Source organism: Pogona vitticeps, chromosome 2 (assembly GCF_051106095.1).
Source record: "Pogona vitticeps strain Pit_001003342236 chromosome 2, PviZW2.1, whole genome shotgun sequence".
Taxonomy (NCBI): domain Eukaryota; kingdom Metazoa; phylum Chordata; class Lepidosauria; order Squamata; family Agamidae; genus Pogona; species Pogona vitticeps.
The window spans coordinates 311,786,928-311,800,026 of record NC_135784.1 but is presented as its reverse complement, the minus strand read 5'-3'; the positions used below and the strand labels follow the sequence as shown (position 1 = coordinate 311,800,026).

Here is a 13,099-nt window from a genome sequence, read left to right as displayed (position 1 = left end):
TTAAGGGTGGCAGCGGTGAAGGAAGTGCGGCGGCGAGTCTATAAAACTGGCAAGTGGCTCCAGCAATTTAATTTACTTCACAGAACAAGAGCTCTGGATTAGGTTAGGCAACTGGCAGGAAGGACAGGGGGCCAGGTGGCCAGCCCCGCCCCCTCAGAAGACAGCAAGAGGCTTTGGAACTCACCGCCTCAGGGACAGGGTGGAGGTCGGCAGAAGTAGCCAGGAATCGGGTCGATGGGCTGGGAGCGAGCCGGCTGCAACGTCCTTGGCACTCGTAACTGGGGCAGAACCTGGAGGAGGGGGAGCTGTTTAAGAAAACCGTTTCCTTGCCACGTTGGCAGCCAGAATTTTTTTAATGCAGGTCCTTCCTAATGTTTTTCCACCCTCTGTGCTGGGAGGTGGGTGGGGTGGTTCTCACTCTGCAGCTTCCTGTGGAGAGCCGGCCACTCGTTCCACCTGCAAGGATGCCGTGATCAAGGCAGAGTTTGGAAAAGCGTGTTTGCTTTTGGGGTGGAGTAGAATACAGTTCCCAGGATCCTCGCAGCCAGCATGACTGCAGTTGCTGAGGGTGGTAGTTGCATTGGTTTGGAAATTCTGGTTCAATTCCCCTAGCCGTGCAGTAGAAGTGCAGGAATTCACAGAGCAGAACTAGCTTCAAGTTCCCCTCCCCTTTTTCTCATCAACTGGCACTTACAGTCTCAATAACTCAACTCTGAGACATTTGTAAGAAGGAAAAAGAAAGGGTTTCATTTACTTACAGTAAATATCTTGTACTGTATAACAGCAAGCTAACAACACGACTGCTTTGAGCAACAGGCCTGAAGAGACTGAACAACAGCTTACAAGAGAAAAAAGAAAAAGGAAAGAGGCAGAGTAGAGAGGCGGGGCTCTCTCTGAATCAGAGGCAAGGAAGGAATGATTGGTTAGTGCTGGATAGATTGACAGCCAGCCCAGCCCATAAAGATCCCTCTCAGTCACAGCCACTAGAGGCAGCCTGTGAGGTTGCCAAAACGTCAACGCTCGTTCAAAGAATTGCACTTGTACCCTGTTTTCCCGAAAATAAGACCGGGTATTATATTAATTTTTGCTCCAAAAATGCAGTAGGGCTTATTTTCAGGGGATGTGTTTTTTTTCATGTACAGTCATCTACATTGATTCCAATACCATGATGTCACCTTATTCTGGTTGCTGCACAAGATTGGAGAGCAAGGGTTTCACTTCACTGGGGCTTGTTTTTTGAGTAGGGCTTATATGACCAGCATCCTGAAAAATCCTACTAGGGCTTATTTTCAGGTGAGGTCTTGTTTTCGGGGAATCAGGGTAAAAAAACAACTTTTCCAAGTTCTGGGCTAAAGTGTACCATCCTGTATTCTAAGGACTCTTCACATCACAGCATTGTGTTTGTATCAGCTTAATTTCTTTCTTTAAAAAAAGTTACATGTGAAATATCCCTGGCTGATGCACTTCCAAGGGGGGGGGGGGAGACATGAACCTCCTCTTCATATCATAAAACCAGTGAGGTAGACTTTAGAAAACCCTCCCATTCTCCAGCAGTTCTATCTTTGGAGAAACCAAAAAGGGGGTAAGAAGAAGAAGAAGAGAGTTTGGGATGAGCTTAAGCTAACTAATTTTACTTGGAAGTATGTACTCTTCCTTTCAGTACGAACATTTGGGACTGCAGAACATAAATAATATGTGCATGAAATAAGGAGGTAAAGAGTACTTGCTAAATTATTTGTTCTCGCTGATTTCAGCTGTCTTGACACAATGAGACGCTGAGGAAATGTCAAGATCCCAGGCTAGAGAGAGACAGAAAGCACTATCTCCCCCCCCCCCCTTTGGCAAGGTCTCCAGCATTTGCAAACTCTCTTTGTGCAAACCTTAGAGAAAGTAAGTCTGCGAGGGTGCGCGCGCACACACGCGTGGCAAGACTGAAACAACTCACTGGGTGTTAAAAAAAGGAACAGAAGGATCTTTCCAGTGGGTCCTGCTCCATCAATGCCAAATGCCACAAAACAGGAGCCCTTTTGCTAAATTTGCACCCCTTTTACTTCACTCTCCGATGGGGCAAGAATAATAATTTCTCTGTATGACAGTCCCACAGTTCTGTGTCCAAGGATTTATATACCCTACGTGAGACTCTTTCTCAATGCATGGACCCCCATAGGCATGCATGCGCGCACGCACGCACGCACACACACACACACAGAGACACACACCCCTCTTCAATTTGGAGGTGAACTGTCCCAGACACTGGCAAAAGTTTCTGCATTCTTTCCCAAGGTGAGCGACTGCAACTGGAGAAATGTCTAGGAAGGAAGGTGTTTTGGCAATGCAGAGATCTTTGGGCGGGGGGCCAGGCCAGGCTTTCCCCCCCCTCTGGTCAAATCCAGATGTTCTCCAGTTAGATGTTCCCTCTGCCCCCTCCCAGCATGATCCCAACATACAGTAGTACTTTGCAGGCTCTGCCACCAACATCCCCCAGATGTGCCTTTTCTGCCCCGTGCATCTGGACAGCATCACGGCTCAGCTAATAACGGTGGGCCCATTAAAGCTGGGGGAGCGACATAACTCAGCCCGAGCCTGCCTGCCTTTGGCTCTTGCCCTCACCTGACCTCTGTCCCCCGGTACAGCGGCACACCTTGGTTCCATCATCATAAATGTGTTTCCTGTGGCTCCCTTAAGACCCACCACCAACATCCAGGACACGCTGCAGGCTTTCCAGAAAGGCTTTCCGCCTTCAGAAACACAATGGATGGTGTGCGTGTATGCATATATGTTCTTGTGTGTAGCTGTATGTCTGTGTGTGTGAGAGTGTGTGTGTGTGCGTGTGTTGACGTGAACAATAAGGGAAGCAGTTCCCTTTTTCATACCCGGAGCGGGACAAGACTTTGCTGGAATTGCAGGTGGAAGGACAGGTTTTCCTCTATGAGAGAAATATTGAGAGACTATCCACTGAAAAATTCCCCAGGTTGAAAATGTTTCCGGTGCTTCATTTTTCCATGGGAATTTTCAATCTCTTTTTTTTCCCAATTAAAAAAAATGATGTACAAATTACAAGACACAAATGATGCTCCTGCTACGACATCTGCAGAATCACCCTCTGCTCGATGGATGTCCTTTTCCTAAGGTGGGGTTTATCTATAACCCCTGTTTCTACCCCCCCAAGAATTATTGACCTGGACCAGATACAAACCAACAATCACATGTTGCCATGGGGCAAAATCAATAAAGTCGCATTAAAAGAATCTGAAGCTGATCAAATGGGTTATAAACGGTTTCACACCAAAACAGAGCGACGCGGCGTGGGTGAGGGCGGTGAGGGAGACTTGAGGTGAGGAGAGGGGACAGAGATTTCGACTCCTCTGGAAGGGGATGGACGGGTGGCCAAACCGGGCAGAACAGCCGGTCCTCTCCTACCCACCAGCGGGGCTAAAATCAACAGCCGGTGTCTTTTCCGTTTCAGATTTCCAAACAAAAGCAAAATTAAAAAAACAAAAAACAAAAACAAAGTAAAAGAAAAGCAAAATGACACAAGGGGAGTACATGTTGCCCTCAACAACAGGTTAATGATTTAGATGTATTAAAATTTATTTTCATAAATAGAATGGCTAGCTCAGTGGTCTAGGTTTCTGACCACAAAGCCAGAGGTTGGGGGGTTCGATTCCGCACTGGGCCGATCCACAGGGTCCCTTCCAGCTCTACCGTTCTCAGGTTTATTCCCAAATCCACACCGCTGCTCCCTGGAGCCTTTTTCGTCTAAGAAACAGCTACCTGGGCCCTTGCCGCCTTCATATCCTCCTAAGGGGCTGCCACCAAGGTTTCCCTTGGTTGATTCTACAAAATCGCAGCCACCCCAGGACCAACATGGAAAACGCTCCTGCTTTCTAGAGCAAAGGACTCCCTTCGCTCTATCTGGAAATGAAGTGAACCAATGGAGAGCCAGGTTTGAAAAACTTCCTTTTTTTAAATTAAAGCCCTAAAAAACATGCGTGCATACACCCCTGAACACCAAACCCTAAATCTCTCCCACCACCACCACTTAAGCTTCCGTGGCCATCGGTCACAGATTTGGAAGACAAATAAACAAAACAAAATAGAAGGAAGCGGAACAAAACAAAACAAAAACGTAAATCTGGGGTCTCTGCGAGATTTTGGGTTTTTGCAAGACTGATTTCAGGGCATTTCTACAAAAATGCCAGTTCCTGCAAAGCTGCAGGCAGCGTTGGCTTTTCTTTTGCAGACTAGCAGAGGCTGCAACACTGGGCGGGCTGCTCCTGTCTCCTCCGGTCAATGGGCTTCTCATTTTTTACTTGCGACGGGACTGCTTTTGCGCTACCACTTCCCGTTCCCCTTAGCTGCCAGGACATCGGCGCATCCCACGCCAGCAAAGAGGAACAAGTTTCCCCACCGGACCGGCAGCTGCTGCTGAAGCCCAGAGAAGGCCAGAGCTGAGAAGCCGAGGGTGTACCATCTGTCCCTCTTCTCCCACTGCAGAGCGGACCTAACGCTGGAGGAGGGAGCAAAAAGAGTGCTTGGAAAATCTCGCGTTTTTGCAGAGCGCACTGAAGCATGGGAAGAGGGGCGATGCTTTTTGATGGGGTCGCCAGAATGGCCATAAATACAGCATGTGCTGCAGCTTCCTGGAGATGTCAAGGCTGAAACCTTGACCACGGGATGGGTCCTTCTGAGGTCACAGCAGTGACCCCTTCTCCAAAAATTGCTAAATGTTTGCACATCTCTCTCTCTCTCTCTCTGTGCGTGTGTGCATGTCTGATTGTGAGGGAGAGGGAGGGAGGGGGAGAGAGAGAGAGAATGTGGTGGATTCTCTCTCCTTGGAGGTCTTGAAAACAAAGGGTTGGGTGACCCTCTGTCTGTCATGCTTTAGCTGCAATCTCCTGTACTGACAGCAGGTGAGACTAGATGACCTTGGGAGTTCCTTCTGATTTTAAAATACTTTCATCTCATCAAATCATCACGGATGCTACACACAGATTAACGCCTGCACGCCAAACCACTGAGGCCTGCTATCACCTGAGAGCAAGGAGAGCTTTTTAAAAGCCATTTCATAAACCAAATTCAGGGCTTTTCCCTCCTGCACTGGCTGCCCCTGGATTTGTCTCGCTGCTTGAGGAATGGGGTAAGAATGCCAACACCCTGAGACGTAACCCCGCATGACAGGTCCAACTCTAAGGATTTTCTTCTGCTAAAACTTTGCTTCCCGCTTCCTTTACATATGAATGCCATATCGTGAGAGCCCATCTTGAAATTTCAGCCTGGACACCAAAGGAGGTCGGTGTGCAACGGTTCAGCTTGTGTGCAAAAGTAACTTAATCTCCACTGAGCCGTGGCTGTGGATTGGGATCACCCTCTCCCTCCGTCAAATGCCCAAACGGAGGAATCTGGACCGAAGGCATAAAGGCGGTGTTATGTTCCGGGCGAATGGAAAACTGAGATAAGCGAGCTAGCTGGCCGGGAACAGCTGGGCAGAATATATTTTTAAGGCCAAACATCTTTTGCTCACATTTACAAAGGCAATTTCTTTTATCAAGGACGCCACGCCATCTGTTCCTGCGGACGATGACCTCACCCGAGTCCTAGACCAAGGCAGCTTTTCCATGTGTGCTTCTTTTTTTCTGTTGGAAGGGGTATCCGTTTGTTTGGTAACGTGGGCAATCGCAGAATTGTAAGAGCTGGAAAGGGTGTCCGGGGTCATCTAGTCTGACCCTGACCCATCAGGGATGGGATCCACAGCAGTTCATCAGGAAGATTACTACTTCTGGGGACATATTTCCTTTGTGGAGAAAATGTTTTCCAAACAATCCCCAAGGAGAATCTCTGATTCTTTTCTGGCATTTTTATCATCCTGCTTTACATTCAAAGACAAACTAAGCCCATCTCTCGGGCCTGTCTCCGAGTCAGGCGCCTTCCACCGCCTCCGTCAGTTCCACCAAGGCCTGGCCTTTTCAGGCGCTGATTAACCAGGAACGGACCTCCACAGACGGGAAACCTTGACCTCTGAGCATTCAGCCTGGAGGCAGGCGGTGCATCACGGCCTCTCCCATTTTGAAGAAGAGACCCTTGCCCAGCAGGCCGAGGGAAAGAGGCAGTCCCCAAACCAGCCAAATTACAGAGCTGGATGGGGGACAGATTATATCTGTCTTCAGTGTGGAAGGGACGTGTCATTCTCAAATTGGCCTTCTCAGCCACACCAGACACTGTTCCAAGTCCTCCATACAGAGCACGTGACACTAGTCTCTCAAGACTGAAGGATGCCTAACTAAGAAACGGAGCCCTGTGAACTTAAAGGGGTAAAGGACCCCACGCAGGCAGGGCCTGGAGGCTACGGGAGCCACAGGGGCACGGAAGCTTTTTTTGGGGGGGGGGGGTCCCTCTGATTGTGGGTCCCATTCATTCAATGCAACACACCTGGGTCATGACTTACAGACACCCCACAGATCCAGTGGGTTTCCTTTCGCCGGGCTAACAACCACACCTAGTCCTGTTCGCCAGGGCAAAAAGCCAGTCCCAAAAGAGGCTTCAGCGCATTGACAGAAGGCGCCAGATGGAGAGCAGGATTGGGGGGGGGGGTCGTCCAGCTGGGGGTTCGAAGCCCTGACTGTGCAGACAGAGAGACCTGTGTTTCGTTCTCTGGATTTCCAGCTGGAAAGATCCACTGCAGGGAGAGGACTTTGCCACCAGAGAGTCCATGGAACTGCATTGAGCCGGGCTGGGAAATGGTGGGAAGCGGGAAGGTAAGAGCAGAGGGGGGGGTGAAACATCCCAGCAAAAAGAAGGGATGCAGGATGCAAAAGAAGAAGCTGCAGGATGCAAAGGATGAAGCCTTAGCCCTTCACGGGTCCCCCTCAAATTCCCATATGTCCTCAAGGGCAGAGCCAAAAGAGTTAAATCCCAAGAGACTTTAGAAAACTAAACTCCAGGAGCGAAAGTCCCGGGGGGGGGGCGAGAATCCTGCAGAAAGGGACAAGCTCTTGCCGTTCTGCTCTAGCAGAGAAATCTTTCCAGGTAGCAGAAAACCTTAAGCAGATGCTTAGAGTAATCCCAATGCCGGAAAAGGGTTAGAAAGCCAGTCCCTAACTCTACGTAGCAGGCCTAGCCAAAGGAAAGGTCTGCTTATAAATGAGAGGTTTGGCTACTACAAGATCCAGAACTTTGAGGGCAGATCATAAAACCCAGAACGCATCGCCCAGGCGACAGTCCAATTGAAGAGCATCCGCTTTCTGTTCAGTTTCGAAGGGCACAAATGGGTTCATAAGCAAAGCATTGGAGAAATATGTACCAACAAGCAAAAAGGGAGCATTTAAAGGGGGAAGGCCCCACTCTCATGCCCCACCAGTGTCCGGGTTGCACAGGAAAATATATATCCCCAACTTCCAACTCACCAGAGTCCCATGAGATGAAGATTGCCCTGGACCCACAGAAGCTGCATCGCCCGGTCTAAAAACTGCCTCTTTCTGCTCAGCTCTTTGTGACTCGACCTTCCACTGTAGAGGAACGTTAATTATGACTCCACCTGAATGCCTAGACCACCTGTCAACTCCTCTGATCAAAACCAATCCATAAATAAATCTCTATTTGAACGCAACCAAAACTGGTTTGGATTGTTTAGGATGAAACAATGCTCGCGTGGAGCCAAAACCTGTAAAGAGTTACTTTGAAGTCAACTGAAGCCAAGGGCACATTCGGAAGTGATTACTGCAGCTCCGATGTGCTTTCCAGAGTAAAGCCCAGATGACACTCCCTCTCTCTCTCCACCTGAACAAACGCGCACGCATACACACACACACACACACACACACACACACACACACACACACAGCTAGTCTTCCGCTCATCAAAGTGGACTCCATGTCCTTGAGCAGGATAACAAAACTGCAAGCAAACACCAACCCACCTGTCTAGTCTCTCTGTTCTCCTCCATCATTCCATGGCCAGTGCTGGTGCACTGGAATGCTAGGCTGGTCGTTAACAGCTGGCTTGTGTTTCACGGCCTCTTCCACTTCTAGACATGAAGGACGGGGGTGAAGGTCTGTCTTCCTCACACCTTCCAGACACGGTGGTGTGTTCCCCTGCCCTGCCATTTCGAGGGAGTCCCTCCAGGGCCACGTCCGGACTCTTGCATCCACGGGTCCATCCGAGGTAAGAGCGCACAGCTGAAGCATCCCTGCGCAACGGCTTTCCAATCTATCTCTCTCTATGTGGCCCTCAAGGTAGGCGGGTCCAACACCTTCTCGGGAGGTCCAGCACACAACCGTCCTGAGGAGCAGAAGCCCCGACCTCGGGCTTGTTGAGATTTTGATATGAAGATGTATTGAACATTCATGTTGTATAGTTAAATGTAAAATGGCTGATTTTACCTGAGTCACTGTACGGATTGTATTCAGGTGTGGGTATCAAGGATTAAGACTTTGTACAGCTCTGGTACATAATGAAACTCGGTGGAACAGAAAATGAAGTAATGTATTTTCTGATTGGTCCCAGAAACTGTACGTAAGTCATGTGTAAAATGAACGTCTCTATCTGCTGTCAGGTCAGATCATTTTTTTCCTATGCTGTGTGTTGCTTCATGTCATGTTATGCTGGCTGGTAAGGTAAAGGCAAGAAGGTTCCCCTTGACATTTAGTCCAGTCATGTCTAACTCTAGGGCGCGCGGTGCTCATCCCCGTTTCCAAGCCATAGAGCCAGCGTCCTTGGTCATGTGGCCAGCGCGACTAGACACGGAATGCCCTGATCTTCCCACTGAGGTGGTAATTATTTATATATTCGCATTTTTATATGCTTTCAAATCGCTAGGTTGGCAGGAGCTGGGAGAAAGCGACGGGCGCTCACTCCGTCGTGTGGATTCGATCTTACGACAGCTGGTCTTCCGATCTTGCAGCACAGAGGCTTCTGCAGTTTAACCCACAGTGCCACCATATCCCTATTATGTTGCCAGAGGAATGTCTATTCCCTATGTATATATATGTAAACAGTTGGTTTTACTCTCTCCATGTCATAGTGTCATAAGTATCTCTGCTAACCAATATCTCCTTACTCTGCTGATGTTATGAGAATACACGTCATAATCAAAGTTCTCAACAGGACCATCCACTTCAGTTGTGCACATGGTGGGTGACACGGGGCTTCCTTTCCTGCATCCAGGCTCCTTTGAGCCTGACCGTTAAATCATCCCGCAGAATTCTAGGGCGAAAAGCAAACGCCTGCTCGGGGCTAATTCCTGAAAGGAACCAGACTGGTCAAGCCGGGCCTCTTGCCATTTTCCTGCATGGACCCATCTCAGCGCACTCGGTTCTGGGAGCCTGAGAAATGTTTTAATGTTTTACCTGTTTTAATAGTTGGATATATTTTAACTGGTTTTATAGTTTAATTGTTTTTTAGTGTATATCTGTGTTTTTAATTCTATTCTTTTAATACTGTGAGCCGCCTTGAGTCTCATTATTATTGTTGTTCTCTATTTTATTATATTGCTTTTATGCTATTTTTTTATTGTTAGCCGCCCAGAGTAGACATGGGTCTAAATGGGCAGGGTATAAATTTAATAAATAAATAAAATAAATAAAAATTATTGGGAGAAAGGTGGCTTATAAATAAGACAAATGATAGATAGATAGATAGATAGTTAGATAGATAGATAGATAGATAGACAGACAGACAGACAGACAGACAGACAGACAGACAGACAGACAGACAGACAGACAGACAGACAGACAGATAGATAGATAGATAGATAGATAGATAGATAGATAGATAGATAGATAGATAGATAGATAGATAGATAGATAGATAGATAGATAGATAGATAGATAGATAGATAGATAAGGAGATCTTTTATGAACACCCAGTTCTAATGGAGGGTTCCCACCCCAAAGCTCTGTGGACAGAGAACAGAGAGAGAACCCGCACACCATTGCTGGTGACGGCAGGGGCTAACCCTGTCCAAAATCCGCTCCTCTCCAGACTAATTTGCAAAGTGCAAGGCACAGAAACGGGTCAGCAAAAGCCAGGTAAGTGCCTTTGAAATTTCCACCGGGCATCCAGGCGGCACCGTGGGCTGTTCTTGGGGCGACCTTAGCACTCACCACAGAGCAGTAATGTGCTCAGACATATAAAGGACAGGGTTATTTTCCCTTCTGAGCAAAGGAAGGCATCAAAGCCCTAAAGAGGGGAAGACAGGATTCTTTAAATTTGTTCAGGGTGAAGTAGTAACTGAGCTATCAGGGCAGCCTACCTCACCGGTCATTTCAAATCAGTGGAAGTCTCCTGTGCCGAAGCCCCTCTGAACCGGTGGGCCCTGGCAGAGCTAATGAAAGCACCGGGCTGAACGGGGAACCCTCGCCGCCTCGAGGAACCGGCCAGGCCCTTGGTGCTCTGGAAGGGCCACCGAGGCCTCCCCGTTTCAGTTTGACAGAGTTCCTCTGAATCACAGAGGCGTTTCTAGCCTATTCTCATGTTGTCTCCTACTGTCAGATTGTTTTGGTTTCATCCTGCACATTTGTGCATTTCTCTTATCTCCACATTTCACCTCCTCTGCACAACTCCCTCCCCCCTCCCCCGATTAAAATGTGCCGGTGCCCATTTTATCAATTATATGCATTTCGGCCATTTGCATTTTAAAATATGCACATTGTTTTGGGCACACTGTATTTCTCAGAACTGTCTTCCAAGCCTCATAAATATGGAAATTCTTGAGATGAGAAATTCTTTTCCACGATGGCTCTCAGGAAGTGCAAAAACACGACCTTTTTTTGTTTTTGTTTTGTTTTTTAAATTTCCAAGCCCACCATTATCTTGCATGCATGAGCTATAGGCTCATTTCGGCGACAGGATGTGGACTCTTGGTGAACCACCAAGACGTGACAAGCTGCAGGTCAGCAGTGGATGCCCACTGGTCCACCACAGCAGGAGTCTGGAAAGTGCCTTCACACGAGGCTTCACTGCCGAAGTGACTGACAGCTGTGTCCCAGGCGTCTTCCCCAGGAAACATGTCCCTGTGTCGCTTGGTACAGAATCTGCTTGAGTTGGGGACTTGGTTTGCATACAAAGTATCTGAGTCCTTTGGAAGGATGGCTGTTGGCCCATTTCCACCATGGGGAATGCATTCTGCAAATGCAGAAAAAAATGATTAATGGGAAATTCTGTAGGACGTCAGAGCTGTACTTTTCTTGGCTTCGGCTATGAAAGGCTTCCTGCTTCGAGACACGAGCATACCTGGGTAGACGTGGGAGTTACGAAGGGCAAGGAGCATGCTTAGAAGGAGTGTGGTCTGTATAGGTGAGCGTAGATGATGGTGTCTAGGTAAAGCGTGAACCCGAAACCATAAAGTGTCATTAGGGATAGGCACAGAAGAAGATGAAGGAGGAAACACATTCATAGATGACAGGTTATAAGTCCTGGACGGTCGTGTTCTACGATCAATGATTAAAGTTGTATTGGAGGAGCTGTGGAGTAAATCCATGGGCGAGATCTGCAATTTCACATACACGAGGTGCGAGGACGCAGCCTAGAAGAGGTCAGAGTGTGCAAAACAGTTCCAAGCCCTGTAGGGAAGATATGTAGCTGGACACCTCCGTAGTTCAGGTCTCAGGGAGTTTGATTCCCCCCTCCCCCCCCCCCCCCCGGGCTCCATCATCCAGCTCAGCAGTTCTAAGAGAATTATTATAAGATTTAAGACCTCATCTGATGCACAACGGGGAAGTGTGACTTGTGGTGAGCCTTTCCAAAGTCTTCTAGGTAGAGAAAGTGGTCCTCCCATTCCCTTCTTCTTGAGGGCACCCGGGGACCACTAGGCAGCTGGCCCAAGGCCACCCAGGCTGGCTCTTCTCCCAGGAGACACAGCAGGAGAATCGAACCCCCAACCTTTAGTTCTCCAGACAGATACCTGTCCAGCCAACTAACAGGCTTAATCGGGTGACATCAAACGGGTTGTGGAAGGGATAAATAGAATGGACAGGGAGGATTTGCGACATTGCCTTCTATTTGATCTTAGTTTGAGGCATTTTCTCTCCTCCGATGGCCACCCAACTGCTTCCTCTTGGAAGTGCTCCAGCCTTTCTCAGTGTAAATGCGGATCCTTTAATTCTGATAGTTCCTGATCTCATTTCAGCAACAAACAAACATATTTAGCTTTTACTTTTTGTATCGGAAAAGTTCTGAGGGTGAATCAAGGACTTAAGCCTTTGATAAGTGGAACAAGCATACCGGGGCACCCTTTCCTTGTGCTACGGATTCAGGCAAGCCCTAAGGCTGTATTGGAATAGGCTTCCAAAATTACCTTCCTTGAATCTCTTACATTTAGACTGATCTATAATTCAGAACTTCTCTGATACAAAAAGTTAAGCTACATATGTTTGTAAATAAATCTATTTGCCAGTTCCATTTATTTCCAGAAACGTCTCCAGCCAGAATATATTGCTATACAGATACCGAGCTGCCATAACTTCAGAGCCGAGAGCTGAAAGATTTCAGCCTCGCAACATGCCGTAGGAAATGACCGGCTCCCAGACAAGACAGCGGGCAAGGAAAGGAGCTACCCTCTACCGAGATTCCCTACACCTACCAAGGTGGCAACAATCCCCGGCTGTATCAAAATAAAAGGAAATGCATACGATACTATAAATCCCAAGTTCAGGAGACTGCTGGGATATAAATCACGCAAGTAAGTAAAATATTCTGAGACGGAAACACGAATTTATAATTCGCAAATGACTCTGAAAATACAATACAACAGACTTATTTTTTTAAAAAATAACTTATTTTTAAAAACCAACTGTGCTGTGTAGTATATTCTCCTTTCTAAAAGGACTAAAAAAACTAAAAACCACACAACTATTAGGGTTCCCATATTTAAAAAAACTTAAACAAAAACTTACTAACACACACTTTCCTGAGACATACCACTTCCCTCAAAGGCTGCTGTGTAACAGGGGAGGGGGTTGGCAAAATTTAAAACAAGGCAGATTCCCCAGGAGGCATTGCTGGTGAGCAAGGCATTGCCTACAGCCCTTCTCCTTCACCAGAGTTTTGGCGATACCCAGAGGTCCATCTCCACACACACACCCTTAAGCCTACAGTGGTACCT

General features: G+C 47.7%; 1 protein-coding gene across 16 annotated transcripts in view; it reads right to left on the bottom strand.

Moving 5' to 3' along the window:
- Nucleotides 1–13,099, bottom strand: part of CNTFR (ciliary neurotrophic factor receptor) — a 385,998-nt gene that overhangs the window by 179,678 nt on the left and 193,221 nt on the right. For 13 of the 16 annotated variants that reach the window (XM_072993042.2, XM_072993038.2, XM_078384186.1 and 10 more), the window contains one exon: nt 185–290. The exons of the other annotated variants lie outside the window; for them this stretch is intronic. In XM_072993042.2, coding sequence (XP_072849143.2) covers nt 185–290 — 106 coding nt within the window. The remainder of the gene's footprint in view (nt 1–184; nt 291–13,099) is intronic. 16 annotated transcript variants of the gene reach the window in all.